The sequence below is a fragment of the Stylophora pistillata genome, chromosome 3 (assembly GCF_964205215.1).
Source record: "Stylophora pistillata chromosome 3, jaStyPist1.2, whole genome shotgun sequence".
In the NCBI taxonomy this organism is placed as follows: domain Eukaryota; kingdom Metazoa; phylum Cnidaria; class Anthozoa; order Scleractinia; family Pocilloporidae; genus Stylophora; species Stylophora pistillata.
This window is the reverse complement of record NC_142521.1, coordinates 14,105,891-14,131,184: the sequence shown is the minus strand read 5'-3', so window position 1 is coordinate 14,131,184 and position 25,294 is coordinate 14,105,891. Positions and strand designations below refer to the sequence as shown.

General features: G+C 36.5%; 2 protein-coding genes and 1 long non-coding RNA gene across 4 annotated transcripts; 1 reads left to right on the top strand and 2 right to left on the bottom strand.

The window, feature by feature from the left end:
- Window positions 1-560: 560 nt before the first annotated feature.
- On the bottom strand, window positions 561-15,813 carry LOC148734638 (uncharacterized). Of its 2 annotated transcripts, XM_088751787.1 has the most exons (9): window positions 15,795-15,813; window positions 14,358-14,444; window positions 13,745-13,931; window positions 13,029-13,101; window positions 12,818-12,901; window positions 12,388-12,420; window positions 8,034-8,185; window positions 3,288-3,379; window positions 1,884-2,809 (listed from the first exon to the last, which is right to left on the bottom strand). In XM_088751787.1, exons 4-9 carry the CDS (start codon window positions 13,072-13,074, stop codon window positions 2,665-2,667), a joined length of 552 nt encoding a protein of 183 aa, XP_088607913.1. In that variant the 5' UTR covers window positions 13,075-13,101; window positions 13,745-13,931; window positions 14,358-14,444; window positions 15,795-15,813; the 3' UTR covers window positions 1,884-2,664. The 2 variants fall into 2 exon arrangements, with proteins under 2 accessions (XP_088607914.1, XP_088607913.1); XM_088751788.1 differs by lacking the exons at window positions 1,884-2,809; window positions 14,358-14,444; window positions 15,795-15,813 and adding an exon at window positions 561-1,469 and having other exon boundaries at window positions 13,745-13,892.
- On the top strand, window positions 4,668-11,301 carry LOC148734639 (uncharacterized). Its single transcript, XR_015998325.1, has 2 exons — window positions 4,668-5,000; window positions 10,793-11,301. It is a non-coding gene; the product is annotated as an uncharacterized LOC148734639 (long non-coding RNA).
- Window positions 15,814-16,425: 612 nt separating the features above from the next.
- Window positions 16,426-23,992, bottom strand: LOC111330954 (ankyrin repeat domain-containing protein SOWAHC). The gene is made up of 8 exons (XM_088751786.1): window positions 23,748-23,992; window positions 23,587-23,648; window positions 21,896-22,201; window positions 21,456-21,581; window positions 20,070-20,094; window positions 17,442-17,476; window positions 16,951-17,052; window positions 16,426-16,680 (listed from the first exon to the last, which is right to left on the bottom strand). Exons 1-8 carry the CDS (start codon window positions 23,872-23,874, stop codon window positions 16,579-16,581), a joined length of 885 nt encoding a protein of 294 aa, XP_088607912.1. The 5' UTR covers window positions 23,875-23,992; the 3' UTR covers window positions 16,426-16,578.
- Window positions 23,993-25,294: the final 1,302 nt, after the last annotated feature.

Below are 25,294 nucleotides of genomic sequence, written 5' to 3'. Positions count from 1 at the left end.
TGTTTTCACAGCGCCAGTTCTAAGGCCCTCTAGTGCACAAGAATTCTTAGGCCTTAGGTACATTTTATTTTATCAATATATCATAGGCGACGGAGTCGTAAGCGGTATCGCCGACATTCCGCTTTCGATTTTGCCAGTTTGACTTCCCGTAGATCGTATCGTCCAGTGCAGCACGTTGACAGGCAAACCATACCCACGTCTCTATATGGTACCAATTTATGTGCAAGGATAAATATACGAACATATTTTTTGCGCCAAATGCGAGGCTATCGTGGTAAACATCCTTTAAATATTTTTGCAACGCGTGGGAAACAAAAGTTAACAAACAGCATACCGTTATTCACTTTTCAGTACGACTTTGTAAATTAATCGGCAAACATTTCCCTTTTCTGCATCAACCTCAAAGCAATGTCTCATCCGTCTTCAATTAATTTTTAAAAAAAGAAGGCTTATCGTGATGGACGTAAGATTTGAAAACTGGAGAATGTCACTTAGACCAATCGCACGTGTGCATAGATATTTGACGGATTATAAACAAGATTTGACAAGGAAGAAACGAGTTTGACTAAAAAACTCTTTATTGCATGTAGCAGGATCCTATCTACAAATTGTATCCAAAAAAAAAAAAATTACAAAAGCGTTCGGTTAAATTAAGTACAACAAGGAAATTTATAACAGAAATTAAAGGGAGGTGAGAGATCGGTAAAGAAAAAAATGTGAATAACGTATCTCTATCTGCCCAAAGTCTCCACACCGAGTCAATTTAGCACACTGAGAGTTATGTAGCCAAGTTAAAACACTTTCTTAAAAATGTTAAGTAAATGAATATTAAGTTTTTCCGGCTGTGGAAAGGTTCTTCATATAAAACACGCTGTACCGAGACGGCTGTACTTTGAAAACCTGGGCCAGCATAAATACTAAACATTATAAAATAATGAAAAGGTCATCTCTTTTTCTCTTTTTACAATGACGCCATAAAAGACAAACGTGAAATTCAGTTCTTAGAATTGTATTCTCATACCTTTCCAGTCCCACACAGAAAATAACGATGAGATGGCTTTTCTTTAGTCGAGCATTAACCCTTAAAGTACCCCTACTTACTAGAACTTCTCTATTCTGGCTGCTATACGCTTCCTTCTGCGTTGAGTAGGGAGTTTGGATTTCTATCAAAATAACATCTTGTCTCTACTAGTTTTGTCCAATCTCATTACCTTTCTCCAGGGAAAGGCTTCATATGAACCTCTGGGAGTAAAAGGGCTAGGGCAACAAGTGTGACGCCAATAGGGAATGGCTTCTTGTGGGAAATACTGTTCGCGGAAGCAACTGTTCTTTCCTGCGATCGTTTATGTGGATGTTAAACGCCAGTCGACTTGAGGATATTAGACTCGGAGTAGGTTCGCTGTGACAGGAGTCCAGGGCTACCTTCAAACGACCCAGATTCAACCGATAATGGGGTGCTTATCACAAATCTGTCAACAAAAGTACCGGAAATTTTCGTCATACTGAGAGCAATTTTCAATTTGAATGTCAAGGGCAATCAAGGATTGCACTGGTTTTGCTAAACTATGCTCCTTATTTTGCTCAAAAACTCGTCCAATTTTTTCTAGGTTTTGTCAGATAAGTGGCTACAAGGAGCATGAGGTACTGTATGTATGTGATATCGAATGGTGATGAGTGAAACTATGAAATAGTTTCAGAGGGGTTTTTGATTAGAAAAAATTCATGAAAACTCCACAATTTTACGAATATAAATTAATGACATATTACGTTCTCAAGTCCAAGGACTCTAAGCACTGAAAAGTTTAAGCGTGCGTTCAATTTTCTGACGTTTTAGAAAGTTCCTACCATTGAACATGTGAAAACAATGATGACTCTTTATGACCTTCATTACCAACCACGTTTATTAAAAGCGTTGGGGTTCCCCCATTCGAACTAAGTTACCTTCAACATCTCGCTAACCCGCATTTATTCCCGTGACGCAAATACAATATTCCGTCTCAGCTGCCAGGCTCGAACTGCCCGGCTCGAACTGCCAGGCATCTCAGCCAAACTTTCGTTTCATGTCAGCGGCGAGTACCAAACTTAAGCTTGACCGTCGAGGTCAACATAACTTATATGACCAAACTAAACATGACTTCAAATATAACGCTTAAAAAATATGCTTATAAATACATCTCTTGAGGCAAATCACTACACGGTCACTAGGCGAAATAGTATTACAATTTACCAGGAGCCCACAATTTAAACAACAACAAATAAATAACAACAAAATGCTGGTCTGGGAGATAAATATCAAATGTCACGGTTATAGAAAACTGTTTATGTCACATTCGTTAAAAAGGTATAAAACTATTTTTAAATAAAAAATCACGTTATATAATAACCTTCGAATTTCTTATCTATAAAGATGACTTTTCCAAAGTATATCTACAAAAAACCTATAAATTGGTATTGTGTTGTTTTTTGTATTTTTAAGGAATAAGGAATATCATTTCAGTGTTATTTACAATTGCACGTTTTCGTCAGCTTATTACAAAAAAAAGAGACTTTTTAAAAATTACGTATATAAAAACAGCTTATGAAATGCTTAATTCTTAAGTTGAATTTGTTACAATTACTATTTTAGGTTGATATTTTATTCCTCGTTCTCTTTCAGTTTATTGGCTATATAGTGTAATTATACAGTCGTCTTCCGTGTTTGGTCTCTAAACTTGAGGCTAAGATTCTGCGGAAACTGCTCTGAAGAACTGTGGTTTGAAAAGGCTGAGCCGTATCAGATGTTCGACGGTACTTTATCAAACTTTGAGAGCTGAGAATTACAACAACAGTTTCTTGAGTTTTATTTTCCAGCTTGTTAGTAATTAATTTATTTTAATCGCCTCTTCGCCGTCATATTTACTTATTCGTTCAGTATTTATTCATTTATGAGTTTATTTGTTCATGTATTTGTCTGTTTTTCATTCATCACACCATTTATTTATTCATTTTTTATCTTTTTATTGTTCATTCATTCACCTATATTTTTACTTCTTTGCTTTTTCCTTTATTCATTTATTCATCCATTCATCCATTCATTTATCTGTTTGTTTTTCTTTCAATTTCTATCGACGAGGCAGGTTTTTGGCTACACCAACGTTCCTTTTAGGGCTCTCAGAAATTGAAGACGAGAAAAGAAGGCGGGCGTAAGACTCCTCTCCAGTCCTATCGCGTTTTTCGCTCGCTCTCCGCTTGTCTCTACGGACAGAGAACCTGGTACAAAAGTCAAATTTGAATTAAATAACACTTACCCGGCACTCGTGCTACTTGAAGGAAAGTGTGGCACCGGTGCGCGTTCTTTCTGCTTCTGCTTCTTTTTCATTAAAAATTTACCTATGGAAGACTACATAGAAACAAAAAATGGAAAAAGTTGCTTAGATAATGAACACTCCTGGACCAAGAAAAATGGGACTGAGTCATTTCTGAAGACAACAGTCAACGCTCAAGTTTTGAGTCTGAAAAACGAAGTGGTGAGGAGGGAGGGAGGGGTAGGCGAAAGCCTTGAGATGTGGATGAATAGCGCAGCCGGAAAAAAACCCAAAGATAATCCAGTATGGATCTAGGATATAATAGAGAATCAGGGAGCGTGCCTAACACGCGTGTTAACCGCGCGAGAATCAAATTTAAGACAAGATCGCGATAGAACCTTCACGATCCTTGCAACGACAAAGATGCGAAAGACCAATACCTTGAGGGCAAAAATTGGTTAATATAAACTACATGATAGGACGCCGGCCGAAAGAGACAGAAATCTTTGCACTCCATTCGAACTTTATTTCTATTGAGATTTATTTCAATAGTAACGTAAACTGAATCCGCTTGTCCAAGAATTTTTTCATTTTTTTTACTTTTAATATTATTCAGTGACGTAGTGAAATCAATCCGTGAAATCAATGCTCACGACATATTTTAAGCCAAAAAGAATATCAGTTAGTAAGGAATTTGATATAAGAATACAAGTCCAGATTTTTTTCCCTTGTTTTCGTAAACTAAACGCTTTGAGCCGCAAAAGCTCTAAAATATTTCACTTAATAAATGAATCGTGCATTAATCTCTAAGTGATTTAGGAAAGCGACCAGACAAAGACAACGTCAAAATCGAAACAACATTAGACAGAACTAACTACATATTTATCATGAGAAAATTATTCACCCAAAGTACACTATATTTATCCCAACTGAGTGGTTTGCGTTTGAGAGTATAATTTTTTTCAGCCGACTTCATTTATCTTGACCACAGACATCAAATCAGTCTGAGTTTCGTGGCATTTAGCATCAATATTACATCAAAGCATGGTAAATTTCCTCAAGAAACATCAAATTCTCGTTTTCCCAAGATGAATTGGATATCAAGTGGTATCACATTCGCTAAATCGCATCCACATAATTCAGCCTGTTTTTCGAAACAATCTCGGAAATCAATGTAAAAACACTGTTAGCAAAATTTAATAAATTCTAATATCAGTAGTATCTCGTGATATTGTTGCGAAAGTACACACACGGTTTCTGAATTAGAGACGTTTCCTCACGAAAATCTTATCCAATCAATAGCATCATCTTAATTGCCAATGGACTTTGACATGTCTATCACAATTTGACCTTCGAACAAATTACCCTTAAAAGAATAAAAACACGTTAAATGGTGCCCCGCTTTCTTCCACAACCGTTCCCACATTAAGTATATTGGTCTAGAGTTGTGTGAAATCTAGAAATAACGACCATGTTGGGCTGGTAACAAGATTTTCACAAGCATCATCGTACGGTCGACACTATACGGCTAAGCGCACGATCATGCCTTCGTGGGAAAACTGCCGCAGGAAATAGGGAAGGTTTCCGGTGGAAAACAAAAGTAATTTTTCGGAGAAGTATCAAGATTACCGATACTGAATCCATGAATAATTGCGCCATGCTGTAAAAGGACAAGTCTTTTTGCTGCTACACTGAACATGTGTCACTGGGATACAGGTAAGTATGGTTTGGAAAAGCAGTGAGTTCAAATGAGAAGTAGGGAAAGTGGGTTGTCATTCTTTGATCATAATAACAAACACACATTTTGTGTCGATAATCGTTTTTCGAATATTATCAAATACGCTTATCTGTTCTGGTTAAATGAACGACGTCTGACGCATCAAAGACCTCCAAATCACCAAAAAACGAGGCCTTTCCTTATTTTTAAAGGAGGTTTAAAAAAAATGACAAGAATTAATTACTTGATTCTAAAAACAATGAACTCCAGCACATTAAAATAGTAGAGCTATGAATTTGGTGTTTACAAAAATTCAAAACATCCGCGCAATAACATATGAAAACAACAATTGTTTTCACTTTTAAAAGCTTTCAAAACTACAGGAGTATAAGGTTTTAAGGGCCAAAACAAAAAACTTAGAGCAAAATGTAGAAAAGGGAATTCATTTTAACGAAGAAAACGCGAAGACCGCTTCTGTTCTTTGTACCCTAACCTCAGAGAAGCATGTTTTTAAATTCATGTCTACGAACAGTTTTAAAATATTTCCAAAAGTGTATGCAATACAGAAAAAAAGATATCTCCAACGTTCTTTGGCAATATTGCACACAACAGGTGCCTGAAAATATCACCTGCACGTGATGGCATAATCCACAGAGACGTCTGAAGAAAAGTTCTCCTAAAAATAACGGCACTGCTCATAGGTTTTCGTTACGTAAACGCGATACACGTAGATAGAAAGAGCACGTATGAGTATTTATATATTCTTTTTCAAGACAAGACATTTAAACTTCGAGCATCCAACCGTAAAAACACGTATTGCTAACATAACTTAATAACATTTCTGACTGCATTTAGACTTTCTAAGGCTAGCTTTCTTGGCATAGCCATCTAAACTCACGGGTATAAATAACACATCAGCTCAAATATAGCTTACTATCAGTGGTGTCTAATTTGTCCTGTGATTGTCATCAGATAGGGACAAAAATAAGTTAAAAGCTACCATTTTAACCTAAACTACAACGGATGGAGGCATTCGCAGCAGGAAGATTGAAAGTTTACATCAAAGTTTACCAGGACAGATCTTTGAACGTAAATGTTCAATTATTCAGCTTCATCTTCCCTAAGCCTTATAAATTTTGGCCAATCTCAACTAGCTTTTTGCTTCCTCGGGAATGTGTATACTCGGTTGTTCCGGAACATTGTAATCTACCGTACGGTAGAATGCTTTTCTTTTGTCTCTTTTTTTTTTTTTACATGGGGCAAGTGTTTTAGGAGCGAAGAGATTGGTTTGAGGAACCCCAGCCCAATTAATTTCCTATATTTTTCCGTCCGTGCATACGTGCGAGTAGAACCCAAATGAAAAAAGAAAAAAACTGAAAACAGTCTAGACTTAGGCTTGTACGCATCCACGCGATTCTATTAAGGTGCCTGGTACCAGTTTTCATCTTTTGATGCTTTGTAACTTTAAAAAGAATACAACAAAAAGACTGACCAAGGCCAGTTGAACACTTTTACGGGGTTGAATTATATAATCATTGGCTATCCAAAAATAGGTGTCATTTCGTCACCAGCAGTTTCCATTGCAACGCTTTCAAAGGATTATTCAGACGCGTTTTTTTAGCTTATGGCTCAAATAATTTGAAAACCAACTCGGTGACCCCGTGATTTTTCTTAGTGACTGCTTCGGCACTTGAAAAGGAAAATGCACAAAGATTTTAAAAAAATTCTACGGGGCGGAATATCAGAACATCCAGAAAAAGGTAATTTTCACGCATCGCAAATGTCCTTCCGTAGAATTTTCTAGTTTTTTTTTTTTTTTTTTTTTTTTTTTTTTTCTGACGATTCCTTTCAACGTTATTATCATACTGGAACAGTAAAAAGAAGGGGTCACTGGACTTGTTTTCATGCAATAGCTTTCGTGAGTTTAGCAATTCCCACATGCGTTCTCGCGCATTTAAAAATCTGGATTCTATAACATTGGCGTTTGCTCATAATCTGTTATAGCTACCGCTGACTATCGCGTGTGTTCGCGCGAGCACCTACGATTTGATGTTTACAGACGTTTACTGCTTAGAAAATATCATTCAATAGCCGTCAAAGACAGCCTCCCGGGCCCATCTTAAAGGACCTACTCCCAACTTCTGGCTATATTATATCATTTTCTTTGAAGTTTCACATTCTTCTTCCACCTCAGGCAGATTATCCTTCACTTGAGTTCTCCTTTTTTCGCCGTCGCAAGATTTCATATCGGTTGGATATTTCGTTTAGAAGTGAAGCAACCTTTATGTCTCCGAGAATCATCTTCTTTATCTTCGTTTCTGTCTCCTGCATACGCAGTGGCCGCTCAACACATCAAATACACGCTGTTAGGTAAACTTCTTACAAAAGTAGAAAAAAGCCTCGCGCCGCCATCTTTGTTTTGAATTTTCGTCTTTTAATCTCGCGCTTCTTTCGCACGTTTCTCTCCCGCGTGACGCAAGAGTGACCTGTTCCCCGCGCGAGGAAACTAGTACTAGCCACCTTCAGATCGTTTACATGCACGCAAACCTCCCAAAATCGAGCGAGTCACGAGTTACCGAACCAGCTCGTAAGACGCGAGTCGTTTTGACGCGCGAGTCGCTTTGGCGCGCGAATGGTGATCTGTTGTCACATCAGGGATCTTACACAGAAATAAGTGAGAAACAGCAGCCATGTAGGATTAGATATGTCTGATTGTGGGCTATACGTGTTGATGTAGAAGATGTAAAAGCGAGAACAGACGGGCTTTTAGAATGCAACTAATATCACGCTTTCAAGGCATTTGGTTATCGCTAGATCCTAAAAGCATGACATCGATTGCACAACGTCCAGTCTTTCTGCTCTTCCATCCACACATCTGTACATCATATATTTCTCCTCTTTTAACTGCACAAAGGCCCAAACATCTTTCTACACTGTTTTCCATTCTTACAGACGGGGGAAGCCGGGGGACGGGTCACAGTGGGGGGTGGGGGGGGGGTTTACAACTGAGAAAGGAAAAGAACACAACTCACCGATCTTGACCTGGATTTATCATCGGGCGCTTCGTTTTTACCACCGCCCTTTTCGCTGTTGTTGTAGTGACTGGACATCGCCACACCTGGATTGGAGCTAAGGGAGCCGTATTTACTGATCGAGCCGTAGCCTGACGACTCCGATGATGTATCTGCAAAACAAGCACAAAAAGTTTCATTATACACCACTGCTTTCCCTCCTATTCGCTTTCAACAAGCAAGTTTTTTTCCCTGACAGATACACTTTTCACCGAGGTCCTGCTGAATTAGAAATTCCCCTAACACCCCTTAAAAATTTCCCCAACATTTGTCCTGACCAAAACATCTATATGAGCTAATTCAACATTGACTAGTGGCATATCAGTTTTGTGAACTACGGTCCTTGTCTAGTAAAAGCTTGTAAAGAACTGCAAACTACTCTTCATGCATTCCTATAAAATCTGTTGGAAATATTTTGAGCCATATTACTTGCGAAAACATCACCGTTAGCATGACCGCTGGGCAAGGTAAACGTTGTAAACAGCACCCAATCTCCGCATAAAATCAAGTCGTTCATCACACACGCCGGCTCTAACTAACAGCGCAAGAACAAACTAGTATTGACAATGATGATGCAGACATTAAGGAGTACAAAAGCAAGAAAACAAAAGTGCAGAGCTGTCTATATCGGATGGAAGAAAAATACCAACGCACAAATGTAACAATCCAAGAAAAAAACAAAGATCTAAGTTTTCTTATCCCTTCTACCCCATCCATCAACCAAACAAAGCCAAGTCCAGAGAAAATTACACATTGCCGGTGACTCAACGGGCAATAAATTATGATGTGCATTTTTCTATGGAAGTTTTTAATAAGCGTACATAAACTCTTTCCCAAAACAGACTAACTGGTCAGGATTTTCCTTGGTCGACAACATATAAAATCCCCCTTCACCCTCCCTTTTCCGACAAAAATCACAATAAAAAAAATTAAAGTAACCCCAAAAACTACAGAAAAATGATAATAGCATTCAAGTAAAATCAGACGAATTGCTACTAGACAGGCCGGATATAGCAAATTTTTCCCCGCTGAAACAGCAGTTACATTCCGCTTTGTTGAAATATCTAAGCTACACCATTAGGCCCCTTCTGTCACAGCATGCTCAAGGTAAGTAAAGATCTCTGTTGATTACATAAGTACGCAAGTCTTAAATATGATCAGAATGCTACAATAATCACTGAAAGGTTCCCTAACACGTGAAATAGCTTTTTAAAAGTTCGGCAATGTAAACTAAAAAAAAGTACATACAACGTGAAACGCTAACTGTTGACAACCAGTAATGTGACCTCGCTAACTTCAATGAGAAGGACGCCCAAGTAGCCGTCACCAGTGGTGAAACATTGACCTATTCTGCACTATCTAGAGAAAAACTGGAAGTGCGAGATGTTGTCACGTGACTGTGTTCCGTCACTTAGAAACCTGGGAAAATGTAGTTTTAGTTCGTTTACGGACACTGTACACAGTTCTAGCTCTAACAGCAAAGCGATCAGTGAGATTTACGCACAAGGCTAGAAAGTCATTACTGAGAATACTAGAATATTACAAGAGATAAAACATCAACAATCTTCTGTCCACTCCGCCATCACTGTTGCCAAAACTGAACTAAAGAAAAATGAAAAAAACCACGAGACTTCCCAAAAGATTAGGGACCATCGAAGAAGCTGTTTAAGATGTTGTTAAACACAGAAGTTGATAGACTTGGAATTTCCATGGACATTTTGAGCAGCTGCAGAGAGGAGAGTACCTTTCTTATCACTATAATTTCGCATTTCATGTACGTCTAGTTCAAGCAGTGTTTTACAACTTGAGATGCTTTCTGAGATAGAAACGAACTTCTATGATACGAACGTACAAGCACAGGTATTAAATAAAAAAAAAAAGCCTTATCACCAAGGAACTAGCAAAAATGCAAATTGAACTAGGATCAAACAAACGTAACCACGAAACTGTGACACGAATAAATCGATTGCGAGGCTTTGCATATGACCGCAAGGTTGCAGGAGAAACTATGTTCTGTTTGACGTTGTAGGGGGAAAAGCCAACTTTCAACAATCTAGGCTTTTAAATGTTTCATACCGATGTTATTTCTAAAGAACATGGGATCTTAAAATTCTCGGACATCTAATTCTACCAAAGAGGTAAATTGATGTATCTGTTTAAAAGAGGCTCACTTCCTAATTATTTCCATGGTATGTTTACTCTTGCTAGCCAGATAAATTCTTATAATACAAGAAATTCCAACTTTTTCCACATACCTCATTGTCGAACTAATTTTCGAAAATTTTCAATTCGGTTTCAAGGTCCAAAGTTTTTCAACACGCTAAGTAGGGAAATTCAATACTCTGAAAGCATCAGCTTGTTTAGCAAAAGGCTTAAAAAAACGTTCTTCTTTCTTAGTTAAATATATTCTTTGTTAAGCTACACACCTTTTCTTTTTTCTTTTCTTTTTTTTTTTAACTTGATTTCAATTTTCATTCAACACCTTTGATTTGTATGGTTTATCCTATAGTTTAAGGAAGCCTATACTTTATAAGCCCCCGGCTTCTAATAGGCTTCCTTGCTGTTACCTCTTCAGTTCCTTTGATTTTGAAGTTAATTTAGTTAGAATAGTTCTTTTTATCTTTGATGTATCATAAATTTTGTATTCGGTTAATTTTTTTCTGGTAATGGCAAATAAAATGAATGAATGAATGAATGAATAGTTTTCTTTGCTTTTGTAGAAGATGGAGAAAGTATCGAACTTTGCAAACGAGACTCTTCTTCGCCCTTCTTATCAATGGGAAACAGGAGGACGTCAAGTTCAGTACAAAAGAAACTCATCGTCGCTGCACCGGAACTATTCAAAATAGCAAGCGATATCTGTCGGATATAAGTAAAAAACTGACAAGACTTTTTAATAAAATTGTTGATATTTGCGCAAAGATCTAAAATAGGTTCTTGCTTACGCAGAGTATCTTCACCTCGAAGAAAGAAGGTACGTCATTAAAAAAAAAAAACCGCAACATTGTCATAAATTTTCCACCTCGGTGGCATCTCCTTAACCATAGCATGTTGCCTTTGCTCAGCTTATTTTAACACCATTAATAATTTACACTTTGAAGTTGAATGTTGAAAAAAATCTAGTATCCCTACTTTTAATATACAGCATGCTGTCGCAAAGATAGCTCGCATAAAGCCTACTGTAACTCTATAAATTCAAATGCGTTAACATCGTTTTCCAGAACCTTGAGTTAGCCATCAGCATGAAGATATTCATTCAAGCTATTTGGTAGCTTTATCCGAGTCATCGTTCCTGTCTTTCTTGCCCCGTCGACTCAATCGAAGTATTCCCGCCAGGAAGATCTCGCTATACCTTCTGGTTATACTTGGACTTGAAACCTCATCTGAGTTCAGTAGTAGCATCGGATAAAAGACTCTCAACAAACACAATACTAAATGTGCATGTTCTCTCGTTATTTCATAATTACCTAACAAATTCCATAATAAACTACCTAACTCAAACCAAGTAAGAAAACAAACTTGGACAACCCACCTTTATCTCCATCCACCCCCCCCCCCCCACCTTTATCTCCATCCACTCCCCCATCTTTGTCTCCATCCACACCCCCCTCCCTCCTAGATCCCCCTACCTCCCTTCCCCCTTTCACACCCATCATCAAGTACCTTGTCCAAACAAAATTCCTATTAAGACCCCTAAAGAAAGTGAAATATAACTTCGAACCTTTAGAGGGCAGAGGACCGTTGTTGCTTTCGTTTCACCTATAGCTGATACACTGTATAAACCCTTTTAAAAACATTTTTTTTCGCCTGCCCCTCACAAAAAGGACACGCCATAAACACGAATTACCAATTCTGTTGTCACATGACTAGGTGAAACTTAATTTCTAAAAGGAGCACTATTGTTGCCCGTACAGTCTCTTAAAAAATGAAAAAGCACACTTCGAGACAAGTTAGCATTGGAAGCCGGTTGACTGACTTAGAGGCTTCCAGACTATCTTGATATTCAGTAACTTAAATAAGAGATATTTCCAATCGAGTGTCGGGAGTTGACGCGATATCTTTGGTTTCACACTTCTGTTATATATGATTGGTTTAGATAAATTCACACCTTCAACTAAGCCAATCAGATGCTCAGTGCGGCTTGGTTGCCCGTGTTTTTGAAGTCATTTCCTTTGAGATCTCATTGGCGTCTAGAAATCTTCCAAGGGCGTTTTAATCACCTGGCATTTTGGCCAGTTCGATTTTGCTACACTCAATCAAACATCACTCTTAAAATTGTCAAAGCAAACATAAAAAAGGTTATCTTTTTCAGTACCTGAATAATTTCGGAATTGATACTCCAGAAGCCCTGAGAAGAAAGCAAATTAGCCTGCATAAGTCACTACAACCAATGATTATTACAGAGCAACTTAATGCCACCCATTACAACGAATTGCCAACGGTGGCCTTTTCTCAATCTACGAAGAAGTCTGACTCTTTTCACGCGGGGATTCAGATTTCCTCTGTCTCCCACGCTCATGAAAACAGGAATTGCAACTTTCGTTACACGAAGACCGAGCTAAAAGTTGACGCTCTTTGATACCCTTATCCTACACATCAGTGCATATAATCACCCTTACTTGCTTCTGATTTGAATTTATTGCAACTATCTCTTCAAGTTGATTGCAAGTTAATTTTTTGTGTAATAAATAGCTATAGAAATTATTTATTTTCAAAAGATAATCTTCTGTTTCCGGTTCATGTACCTTGTGCTTCAATCGTCAGGTTTTCGACTCTGGCCATTTGTTTCGGTTTCTTGCCACTGAAGTCACGACAGTTTATATCCGCATCTGTAAAATAACGCAGTCAAAATAACCGTCAGTTAAATATCTACACCTTTAGGGTAATTTCAATGAATGTTTCAATGCGTATACTATTACTGTAGTAGAATAAAATATCAAAAGTGTGTCAACCCACCATATTCAGAGACAAGAATTTTTATGACTTCATCGCGTCCGTGCATGGCAGCGAGATGAAGTGGAGTGTACCCCTGAGTAAGGAAGAACAATTACCACAAATTGGCTGCTGCTTTACTAGAAACTCGCTGCAAGATTTGAATTTCTCAATTTCTCGTGGCGTAACGCATTTTATTACACGACTCGGGAAGTCAGAGGGCCAATAACTAAAATCAACCAATCAAAATGCTCTATTGCCGGTCAATATTCTCTCAGTATTGGACCGGGCACTGTCCCGAATGGTCCCGAATGATACCGCACTTGTGTCCCTTTGAACTTCAGTCGTGTAATAAATCTCTTATTAACCAAGCTTGCTCGGAACCGTACTGGAAAAATATCGGCCCTCGGTCTTTTTTGTACGGACCTCGCTGCGCTCGGTCCGTACTGTCAAGACCTCGGGCCGATATTCTCCCAGTACGGCCCTCGCGCTTGGTTAATAAGTATATGTAATGGGCGAAATCACCTAAAAGTAAAAGAAGCTATGCAAGGCTTTGTTTGTTTTGTTTGGTAGATAGAAAACACTTAGATGGACAATAATGCTAAAGAATGAAGAAGATCAAGAAAAGACCTGAAAGTCACAAAATGAAAAATTTTGATTCCAGGTTCTAAAAACTGGCATACACTAAAGCCGTTTTTTAATAATCACGATACATAAACAGTTAGAAAGGAATGACTTACCCCCTAGGAGATATGTTGAAGTAATCCATGGAGTAAATGGACAAAGAGAGAGAAACAACAACTCATCAGTATTCGTGGAATATCTCTACAATGTCTACTAATTCAAACTTCTCCACTATAAAAAGGCACAAGATAAACAGTAAATAAACAATCTATGGTTAAGAATAATTCGACTGATACTTACATTCTGTTTAAAAAACCAAGATAATAATCAGGATTATGAAAGAAAAGATCAAAAGAAAATGAGATCACAATTATCTATGTAACCATTCCGAGACATTAAACAGGATTACTAAAAGTCGTTTTTTCCAGAGTGTTTTAGTTTGACTACTCTTCCAAATAATAAAAAAAAAAAAGTAAAAAAAGATACGGTTTAAAGCTTTTTCCCTGTCAAGAAGTTGCAAACTAAACTTTTTTTCTGACAAAATGCGGACAATCCTTGCCCGGCTGAGTAAACAATCAGAACACTATAATTGTTTCATCTTGCCTGGTTGGGTAGTCAATCAGAAAAAAGGGTTGCTTCATCTTGTTTGCTTGAGGATCGCGTCATAATTTTAAATTTGATATCATTTTGATGTAAAAGACCGAAGGATTAAAAAAAAAATTTCCATACCGTTCTAACATTCACATCAATTCCAGTACTAGCTAGAAGCTTTACTATGTCGGCTCTTCCATGCTTGGCTGCCCAGTGGATTGCACTCTGTGGAGATTCAAGTCATTTCCATCAGTGTTACCCCTTACTCTTGTCCAATTGATTATTCCACACTTTTAAAGTTGCCAAAACCTTGCTATGAGAACTTACTCCTGAAAAGCTTTATTAACCCAAAGCAAAATTTGAAAATAATTAACAACTATTCACCGAAGTGGAGGTGTTTAGTGATGGATATTTACCGAGCCGTGAAGCGGAGAGGTAAATATCCACCGCTAACCACCGACACTGAGGTGAATAGTTGTTTTAGTATATACTCAAACAGTGAGATAATATACACCAACAAAAATTGATTTTAATTCATACATTCAGCAACGATTCCAACATTTTCACGCGCGGAAGTGAACAAGTGAGGTTACGCAAGATTAATTTGCATTTGTAAACAAAACCTTTCTCATTGGTTTTTATCGATAAACTCCGGGTTAGAACCTTACACCATTACCTTTAAACACGGCCAAACCAAATTTAGTCGCTTTATTTGTGTTTTAAGGGACTGCTTCGTCGTTAATTTGAGTGATTTCTTCGCTTGTCACAAATGCAAACCAGGACGCCATTTTTTCCCGAGTTGTTCGGAGGTAAATAGCAAAGGATATTCGGAGTTTGACTAACCAATCAGAGCGCGCCTTCAACGCTATCCACTGTTTTAGTATATACTAATCTTTGTTAATCACTAAATTGCTATGATGATGAAATTAGTAATTTTTTGTGGGTTCACGTGTAAGGCTCCACTTTTAATGCTCCACACTGTACGTAAATTTGTAGGCAGTACTAGACTACGTTTTAATGTAAAAGTTATATTTTACTCAGTCCTGTTGCCCCTACGTATGCGACTTCCTCCAAAAGGAGATGGCAAACAGAAGGACTCCCAAAAAACGAAACAAGCAAACATACCAAGTCTCATGCTTGACTCTAAGCATGAGTATAATTATTTGCTTGATTGGTTTTTGGGGAGTCCTGTTGTTTAAGATCACATAGGGAAACGAATGGTCCACAAAATAATAAAAATATTCCAAATACTAAAAAAAAGTTGCCTGATTTCACCTTTTTTTGGCTAGACACGTACTTTTGTTACATTTAGTGTAGGAAGCATTTGAGAGACAGAATCACTTTTCACTCTCATTTAATGTGTATAATTCATAATGTATAGATCTAGCCAAGCCTAAACGCGGAGCTCCCAAGTTCGTAATATTAATGATAGCATAAAAGAACTGATGTGCATTTGCCAAGACTAGCCTGAGACACCCCTCCCTTCGTTTTCATAGTCTCCCCTACCCTACAAGTGCAATCACTTTTCACTCTCGTTTAATGTGCAAAATTCATATTAATTAAATCAGTACTTACATACTACAGTTTTCATGAACCAACAAAGGAACAATGAAAATAATTTTTGACAGATGCATTTATATGAAAGAGAAAAAAAAAGGACAAAATTAATGTTAATATAAACAACACAACTGTTTTAATTCATTGCTTGCTTCATCACTTGACAACAAGAAAATTTTTGTCAATTTTGATGATTAGGACAAAAAACACCTTTCAGTAAATATTCAGTAATTTGCACATTTTAATTGATTGACATTTACTTGAATCAAGGATATTTCTATCACTTGTTTTCCAAGCATGTGCAATAAACTCTTCTTCAAAATGAGCTCCATTACACTTTAAATATCCATAACAGAGTCCCCTACAGATCCTTAAAAACTGTGCACTTTGATCAAAAACTGTAGATAAACAGCATTGTATTTCATACATAAAATTGCCAAAATACAGAAGCAATGTACTTACCCCCTTTCAACATGCAATGAAGAGAGAAAACAAAGTAGAGTTAGCAACTGACTCGATCCCACGATTAATTCTTTTTACTTTCCACCATACAATTCTTATGATGCTAGTGAATGAGAATTTAGTATAATTGAATCAATTAGCAATCCCTTTATCGATATTGTTTTTATTCTCGCCACCTCTCTGCATGATGTTGTTTTGTTACGTACAGTAAGGAGAAATTCTGTCTTGGTCACTCTTGGTGGTTGAAGGGTTGGGATAAATATCATTCAGCTTTACATTGTACATTTATAGCAAAGGTATAGAAATTGGACAAACATCATCTTAAATCAATGAAAAAAAATTATTGTACAATACATTTTGAGTAATCTTTCGAGATAATTCTAATTAATAATTCGCAAATCATACTTAAACTAATAGATAATTTACATACCTGCATAAAGTCCTAAAATGGAAAAGAAGATAACATATTTTCAGAGTTTGTCATTGAAATACTCATTAAGAACTACTTCCTGGAACTTATCTGTTGTAATTTTAAAAATTAATTATATTTCAATTTTTTATGGACCAGAAAATTTTACGCCAAAAACCAGAGAAAAGTATGAAAATTGCAGATGAAAGAGATATTATTGTATAGCATTGTTGTATTGTTGTATCACTCTTTTTGCAACCATAAAACCTTTACACATATACATAACCATATTAAAACACTCACCCTTTTAGCTGCTAAGTTGGGATCCTGTTCCAAGAGACACATGATCTGTGCTCTGTTTCCTTTAGCTGCTGATACAAGCCATTCTTTCTCTAGTGGCTCCAGCTACAAAATATTACATCCAAACAATCACTGTCAACTAAATTTTACATATAAAAAATAAACAAGGTATAGCGGAGGAACTGTACCTGTTCAGTTATGAAAGACAGAAATTGCAACAATACTCAACCAAAACTCAACAGCGCACAATGATAAAATTAATGTATCACTTTTTATGCAGAGGTGGGTGGATCAGAGGAGAAATTAAGCATTTATTTTTAATAAAACAATTTTTTCAGGTTCCCCAATCATTTCTCTGACAACAAATATGTATTTCTTGATCCCTCTCATTGCTCAAATCCACCAACGGAGAGCCTGAAACAGGCTAGACGACAGAAGTGAGGAGAGATCATCAGAACACAACTTGTTACATAATAGATAGTAGATAACCTTACATGTGCTGTTGGTCCTCCCATTAAAAAGTCATCTCCTATTAGAGACAAAAAAACATAAAATTATGCAAAAAGACTTAGGAGTGCCACCTTAACAACATCCTGCTATATGGAAATACATGTACCTCAAAACAAAAATCTTTCAATATGCACAAACAGCGTACCCTTTGAGATAACAGGAGTGACTAAAACAGACTATATATTTCCAATATCAATGTCATTTCCTGTATCAAGTAAATGTGATGCAAACAATAAATTCTTAGGGAACATTAAATTTGAAACCAGATTGTCAGTGTTTCTTAGTGTGGAGAATTAAAAAAACCTTATAACTTGACTCTGGGGAGAGAAAAGGCAATTTGAAAAATAACCAACAAAATGATTGCACAAGAATTTTTTTACAAATGTTACAAAAAGAAGAAAATTTTCTTTTTTTCTTTTGTCTGAGAAGGTAAGGGAGTGATAAAATTTAAACATATCAGCAGGCTTGAACCTTTTCTGCATGTCACTGGAGAACAGTGCCATACTGTAAGTCTAAGGAGGTGAGTTTCATTATTCCATAATGGCATTCAGTGCCAGAATTTTGAGTCCTGACACTCATACTCAATCTCCATTATATGTGGTAGCCACCAGTAAAATTAATACATGCACATGAAATTCGAAAAAAATTTAAATTTGCTGTATACTTCAAATAATTCCTTCTACTTTATCTAGACTACAACGCAGCAGAGCAGGAAAAGAGTGCTCACTGAGTAGCTCTGAAACCATAAATTATAATTTAAATAAATGGCCATTCTAACAAGTGCTGTTGATTGTCACAGATAAGAAATTTGCTTTAATGCAGGGAAACTGGGTCGTTATAACTCACAGGGCCACCAACAAATATTGTGTTTTTTTAAGTTATCGCTGACCCTAATGTCAGTATTGATAGTAATCTTTAAAATTCACAAGTAGTAAACAGTCCAAAAAAGTTGTGCTTGGCCACACCAAACAAATAATCAACTGAAGAGAGAGCCTTTGAAAGGCATTAAAAATAAAAACCCAAAAATCAATATTTACAAGTACATTTAATATCTAAATTGAAGTTTCTGTTGGGATTAGCAGCAAGAAATAAATTTATTTGGGCAAATACCCAAGAAATGGGAAATCTGAGGTTAAATCGACATTTACAAACACTTTTCAAAGGAAGATGTCTGACTTATTTAAAAAATATTTTAAAATACCCACTCACTAGTTTTGCTTCTCAAACGTCTAGCCATGTAAAGGAACCACCATAACTAACAGATTTGAAACCTTTAAATTCAACAATCCCTTAAATTGATCTCAAAACAGCGCACGTGCCTAGGGGTCCCACTGTGATTTATTGCAGGAGAAGAAGTGTTTAAATCGTTTAACAAAACCACAAAACCCTGCTTGTTGTAAACCTCAGTCCATTTGAAGCAGCAGTCATAGCAGGTGCCAAGGATACATGATAAATTATTGACACAGGAAAGAAATCAATATACCCAGTTTATGAAACTCTTCCATTAGCATAATTAGAAATTGAAAATTTTGCAATTCACTCATTTATGAAATTTGCCACATCAAAAGAAAGTACATATGACTGGATCATTAAACTTAGAAATGAAGAATACAAATCAAGATCCTTAAAATAATGTAAAATGGCAGTAATCAAAAAACAGGATCAAACATGCCATGAAATTCATTTCAAAATGAAAAATTAACAGAAAAAACCTCCACGTTTGTAGATCTAAACTTCATTATCAAGGGACAGAAAAGACTCTTAACAAGACAAATAAAACATATACACGTACATAACTGCCGTGAACAACTGCTTGAACTTAAGTGGAAACAATATACACAACATCTTAACGAAGGAATTTTCTGATATTTAAAAAACAACTCAAAATAAATATTCACTCGCAGAAAATAAAAAAATATAACATTTGTTTAGAGAAGGTAATAGCCTAACATAAAAACACGGATGACTCTTTTATGTATTTGAAATTTGCATGTAGTGTTATGGTGCTAATCATGAATTTACCTTTTCTTTGATTAAAAATGTTAAAAATAAAGTTTAAATGTCACAAATAATCTAATGTAACAGAGCTAGTGATATTTCTCATTAAATTTCTCAAATTTGTTGATCTCAACAGGTCACCACTGGAAATGGAATCTCAACAGGTCACCACTGGAAATGGATTCTAGCCAGAGTACTTCAATCAATATCTATCGAGTTGAACTCAACTCAAGTTCCTTATTATTTTTTTGTTCATGTTCTTTTCTTTGTCTGTTGGTTGGTTAGTTTATATGCATGTCTGTTTGCTTGCTTGTTTTCATAATTTTGGTCAAGAGTGCAGCTTAAATTGAACATGTAGACTGATTGTCTGGGTGGAAGGAGTTCAGAAAGGAATATCATCAGTAGCAGAGACTGACACTTTGACAACTTGGGTGGAAGTCTTCATTAGAGTCAATTACCATAATTACTATGTTACAACTTAACATTCAAAAACAGCTACAGGAAACACGAAGACTAGACAAGTACAGTCATGTACTGTACACCTCAGGAAGTGCTTGACAGATTAACTAGGATCAACAATCTTTTTTATACATGTTGTGTAAAATAGTACTAACCTTCTATGTCATCCTCCATTCGATCCTATGAAAAAAAATTACATCCTGTATCAAATTCTTCACAAAATTGTTTATTTTGATGTACTACATTTTAGTTGGTGTGGTTCACACTTAATTCTAATCCTTGGTTCAAATCATTCTAAACCATGTACAAGCCAATCTTCTTTCTTACATGTATTAATTTTATGAAGTGCTCACTGTGATAATTGTGACCAGAAACAACAACAACAAAAATAGAAAATTGCTTTTCAAAAAATTAAACCTCTTAAAAGAAATATTTGAACCACAACACAGTCAACGTACATAATCATACATGTACAAGAACAGTATTGAGTCAGACATGAACAAATTTAAGACCTTATTTTAAATCAAGATGGCTTTCAAGATATAATTGGAAGTAGAGAAAATAAGTCTGAAACACCCTCAGCTTGATTCATATAAGCAGCATTCTTAAACAAGGCTGTGCTCTAAGAAAAATTAAAGGAAGCCTAGTGCTCTGAAACTGTGAAATCCAGGGTGCCCAGTGCTCTGAAACTGTGAAATCCAGGGTGCCCAGCATATGCTTTTTTATGAAAAAAGTAAGATTCCTGAGTCACCCAAGAGCAAAAGTAAGGCACCAGGGACCACTGGGCACAGCCAGACCACAGCCCTGTTGAAGCATGACCTCTCACAACAATTTTGGCAAGTTGTGAACAGCTCTAGCTAGTAACTATCATTCTATATCTCCTTATACCATCACCCCTAAATCACACATTCACATCATGAGAATAAGACAAATGTTCACAAACTTAAAAGCTCTAGATTGTTATACAAATTCTCTTAGTCAGTAGTTAGGAAATGTATAGAGGACAGTATGGAGAATATGCATGTTGATGTCAAGGGTGGAAACATGTGGAGTAAGATGGAAAGGTTAATAATTAATTAAAAGAAAAACCCTTTTCATTGCGTTTTTTCATTTATTTCTTTACATTAGTGGTACAATTTGTCATTAAAAAACATTATTGCGCTGAATTACTATTGTTACCATTTACTGTTGAGGAAATTATGTTGGAGATTATTTTTTAACTGATGATTTTTCATCAACAAATGGCATTGAGTTATAATAATTATAATTATTATTATATTGTAACCATAAATAAATTGTTTAGCAAAATTCTTGGAAATCCTTTACAAGTTACTCCACCTCCACAGTTTGGCTGCCCAACCAAACATCTGTCAATCACTTACTATTCAAGCCTCCTTTTATTGACCACAAGTACAATTATACATTTATGTAAGAATACTAACTCCTACACTGTATGTATACAAGCACTTTGTGACCACTAAAGTCCAGATCAACAACCTGATGTACAGGTATATAGTGGTCTGATAGAAATTAGTACTCACTAGGTCATCATTGCTTCGTGACAATCTTTCTGGCTGAATATTAGAAGTGGATCCGCTGCCACCAGTTAGAAACTGACTTTGCAGCATTTTGAAAGTTGAAGCAGACATACTTCCCACTGAGCCACCCTATAAACAAGTATTAACACATTTAATTCATAATTTACAACTGTCCCAGTCTTTGAAATGAAAACACTGAAGAAAAAGTCACATTTTAATGGACAGGACAGATGCCACTCTAACAATTAATTTTTCAAACTCTGAACTCATCACTTTAAGATTGAATGTACTGTAACTTCCAAAGCCTCTGTTACCTTTTAGAACCACAAAAGCCATTAGAGCATTTTAGGATACAATTAAATGTACAAAACTTTATCAATCATACATTTCAAACTCAAATAAACATTATAGAGAACCAGTTATAAAAATGTGAATGAACTCACATTGGACTCTAGACCACTGTCTACATTTCCTGAACTAGCCAAGTGACTCACGCTATCTGTTCCCTCTCTTTTCTCCAAAGGTCTGTTTTCCTTATTTGGATGACTGAGGACTGGAGATTCATCTCCTGTTATTGACGGGGTTCTGGCATGTGATTGTTGCCCTGAGCCTACCGGCATTTCTTCCAGCTTTACTCCTCGGAAAACAGGTGGAAGAGATACAGGCCGTGCCTTATTAGATGGCCTGGGTGGTTTACGAAGCACTGCAGGAGCTTCTTTAGGCTTCTTAAGTACAAAGTACTTCTCTCCCTGTTGTAATGCAGAGAAAACAAAATTTAATGAATTATTTTACTGTAATTTAATGTAAAGCATTATCCACTTCATCAAACCACTAGGGCCGGAGAATTAATCAACACTCAATGGCCACATTACTTTACTTCAAAAATCAAACACCAGATCTCCTTTGTGGAGTTGTGACTATTGACACTCACAACAGCCCAGTGCCATTTTACTTTAAAGGCTGAAAGTTTCTAAAGAAACTGTGGTGCTGTGTTTGTGAGGGCAACAAGATAATTTCATTGGTTATATCAACTAAGTAGAAATTGTAAATTAGCTACTGTAACAAATAAAAAAAGCTGATGTTTCAAGCGTTAGCCCTTTGCTCTGACAAAGGGCTAATGCTCGAAATGTCTGCTTTTTTATTCATTACAGTGGCTAATTTACAATTTCATCTTAGTTGATAGAACCAAATTACCATTTTACTTTAGGCCTGGTAAGCTAATGAAGCTAGGACATAAAGGAAGGCATGTAGCAGGTTATCAAATAACAAATATCATTCCAGACATGAATACCCTCTCTACAGGGTCAAGTTTTACCTTCCAAATGCCAGTGGTATTCACATGTTCACTTACAGACCACCCAAATTTATCCTTTAGATATATCCATTATTCAACCCTTTATTTGTTCACTATCACCTTAATACATATGTTGTAGTTTGACCAAATGGACTGCATGTAAATAAAAGTAGTTTGTTCTTTTTACTGCTTTAGATTACACATAATATTGAAATAAAACACAAATTACACTGATTTGAACTCGTTTTTACAAAAAAATCATAATAAATAGCAACATACACATGAAACAGAAGACTGGTGGGGATAATAATTTTGAAAACCTAATAGCAAAACAAACTACATGTAAGCACTGGATTTATGAAACAAGGACTGAAAGCTTTCACATTTAAATTACATTGTATCTCTATTTAATAACCATTGCCAGTTCTTAAAATGCCTCTAAAATTGATGTACAGTGTAGTCTTAAAATCTATTTTGCATAATTTAACAAAAGTGGTTTCAGCGAGTATGTGATTATCATCTATGCCAATATTGGCCTTTACATGAGGCCAGAAAATAATACTTAGCATTTATCACGAATGAAATAGTATAGAAAGCAAATTATAGCTATAAATTAGCTCCGGACCATTGTTAACAAATTGTTTATATGCGGGAATAATTTAAATGAAAGGCACTTTCTAATTGCTTAACTGGCAATGCATATTTAAGAAGAAAATTTGAAGTTAAGCTCGAACTGTTTCGAGGAATAAACAGATCGATCGAGTTTATCCATTTACAAGTAGCTCTTGCTCAAGCACGTACTCAGCTGTACATAGCCAACAACTTTGATTTCGTACTTACATCGATAGTTTGTACCGTGGCAATAGTGTGCACAATTTCCTTAAATTCACCTCGTACCTTACCTGAAAGAAGGTAAAATATTTAGTTTTAATGAGACAGACGTAACACAAGCAAAATATTCCGTCAAATCGAAACGGAAAACAACAAAGTTGTCGACTCACTTTTGTTTGCTGGATCGTTCAGCTGTTGTCGAAAATGATGCACTAAATCTATGTTTTTCACTTTTCCATTGTTTTTGACTAAAAACTCCCGCACCGAAGCGAGAGTTATTCCTTCGTTAGTGGACATGGTTAAATTGCTTGGGGCAGAAAAGATTATTTCGCGAATGTCATTATAAATACCGATGAATTCTAAATACCGATGATGTTTTCCGCCATCATAACTTTTGCATGCCGAAAGGTATACCGGGAGCTTAAGATTCTTCTAGTTGCCTCGCGCGTCTACTCGCGCGATAAATTCAACCTTCTTTCACCCTAGCGTCCCTTTCCTGAGTGAACGAGGAGGGCAAGGTTGTTCTTTCCCGAATTCCACGGATCTAAGCATCAAAGGGGGAGATCTTTTCTCGTGCTAATGCCTGTAATGGCTGTGAAGACCGATATTTAGCGGTACACTTTAGCATACGCCAGACAAGAGAATCTTTGTGGAAGAGGGCCGAGGGGCTCCGTATAACTAGTAATGACGCCTTCTTTCTGCCCTTTTTCCTTTACCAAGCAATAAATCACATATTCAAATCGCATGATCAAAGTTGAGCATCCAGACCATCATCATCTCCGTAGATTCCTTTACTACAGTCCAACTTAAGCAGATTTTAACAGATGAGGGAAGTGCTGCCTTCGAGCACGTTGCCTTTGATGTAGCAGTAAGACTGTTTTAGAATTCTGCAAACTCAAATCTTGATTTATATGAGTTTTTTTTTTTGAAAAAAAAAAAGAGAAAACACCTTCATAAGGTAATATCTTTATGTACTGCTATATGAACAACTCTGTGAACCTGTGTTCAGTTCCTTTCAGACGTATCGAGCTCAGGGAACAAACTGAATGTTGACCTCCGGAAACGCCCTCTTGGCGCCTTTTCAAGACAATTTGATTTGATTCATGCAGTTGCGACGCAGTTACTGTATCTCGCCTCAGTCTTTCAGCGAATCAACCTTTCAATCTTCTTGATTACAGTTCATGCTGAGCGATATGCAAGCTGTTTCATGTAAGATCTTCTCTACCAATAAAGGGAAAATTTTATATCTTGGCGACTGTAAATACTGACTGCATTCGTTTTCAGAGGCCGGTGAACGCAATATTCAAATGCTTAATTGACATAAATGCAAACAAATTAAATCTCCCCGAAACGTGACCGCTGACACTAGATTTGGGATCGACGCCCAAAACAACCTACGGCTTTATCTAAGACAAAACTTGTACGTGGATTAGTTCAACTGAAAACAGATGTCAAAAAAATAAAGGCTGATAGTTTCTTAAGAAACTGTTTGGGGCTGCGTCAGTGGGGGTAACGAAATAATTTGAATATATCAACAAAGTTGAAATGGTAAATTGGCCACCGTTACGATTATAAAAGCTGACGTTTCGAGCGTTAACCCTTCGTCGGAGCGAAGCCAAGCACGTTTGTTATTAAAAACCAAGCACGTTTGTTATTAAAATTAACTAGGGAGTTGTTCCTAGTGCCAAAAGGTCAGGTAATAGTTTGGAATAACCAC

Excerpts from the sequence above, each read along its gene's own strand:
- LOC148734638 (XM_088751787.1), bottom strand. The coding sequence starts at position 13,074 with ATGCACGGACGCGATGAAGTCATAAAAATTCTTGTCTCTGAATATG. Across the intron at positions 12,902-13,028 it reads AATTCTTGTCTCTGAATATG|ATGCGGATATAAACTGTCGT; the intron begins GTGGGTTGACAC and ends GTTATTTTACAG. Across the intron at positions 8,186-12,387 it reads TCAATTCCGAAATTATTCAG|ATACATCATCGGAGTCGTCA; the intron begins GTACTGAAAAAG and ends CTTGTTTTGCAG.
- LOC111330954 (XM_088751786.1), bottom strand. The coding sequence starts at position 23,874 with ATGTCCACTAACGAAGGAATAACTCTCGCTTCGGTGCGGGAGTTTTTA. Across the intron at positions 17,053-17,441 it reads TGGGAGGACCAACAGCACAT|CTGGAGCCACTAGAGAAAGA; the intron begins GTAAGGTTATCT and ends AATATTTTGTAG. Across the intron at positions 16,681-16,950 it reads CCAACTTAGCAGCTAAAAGG|GACTTTATGCAGGTATGTAA; the intron begins GTGAGTGTTTTA and ends TTTCCATTTTAG.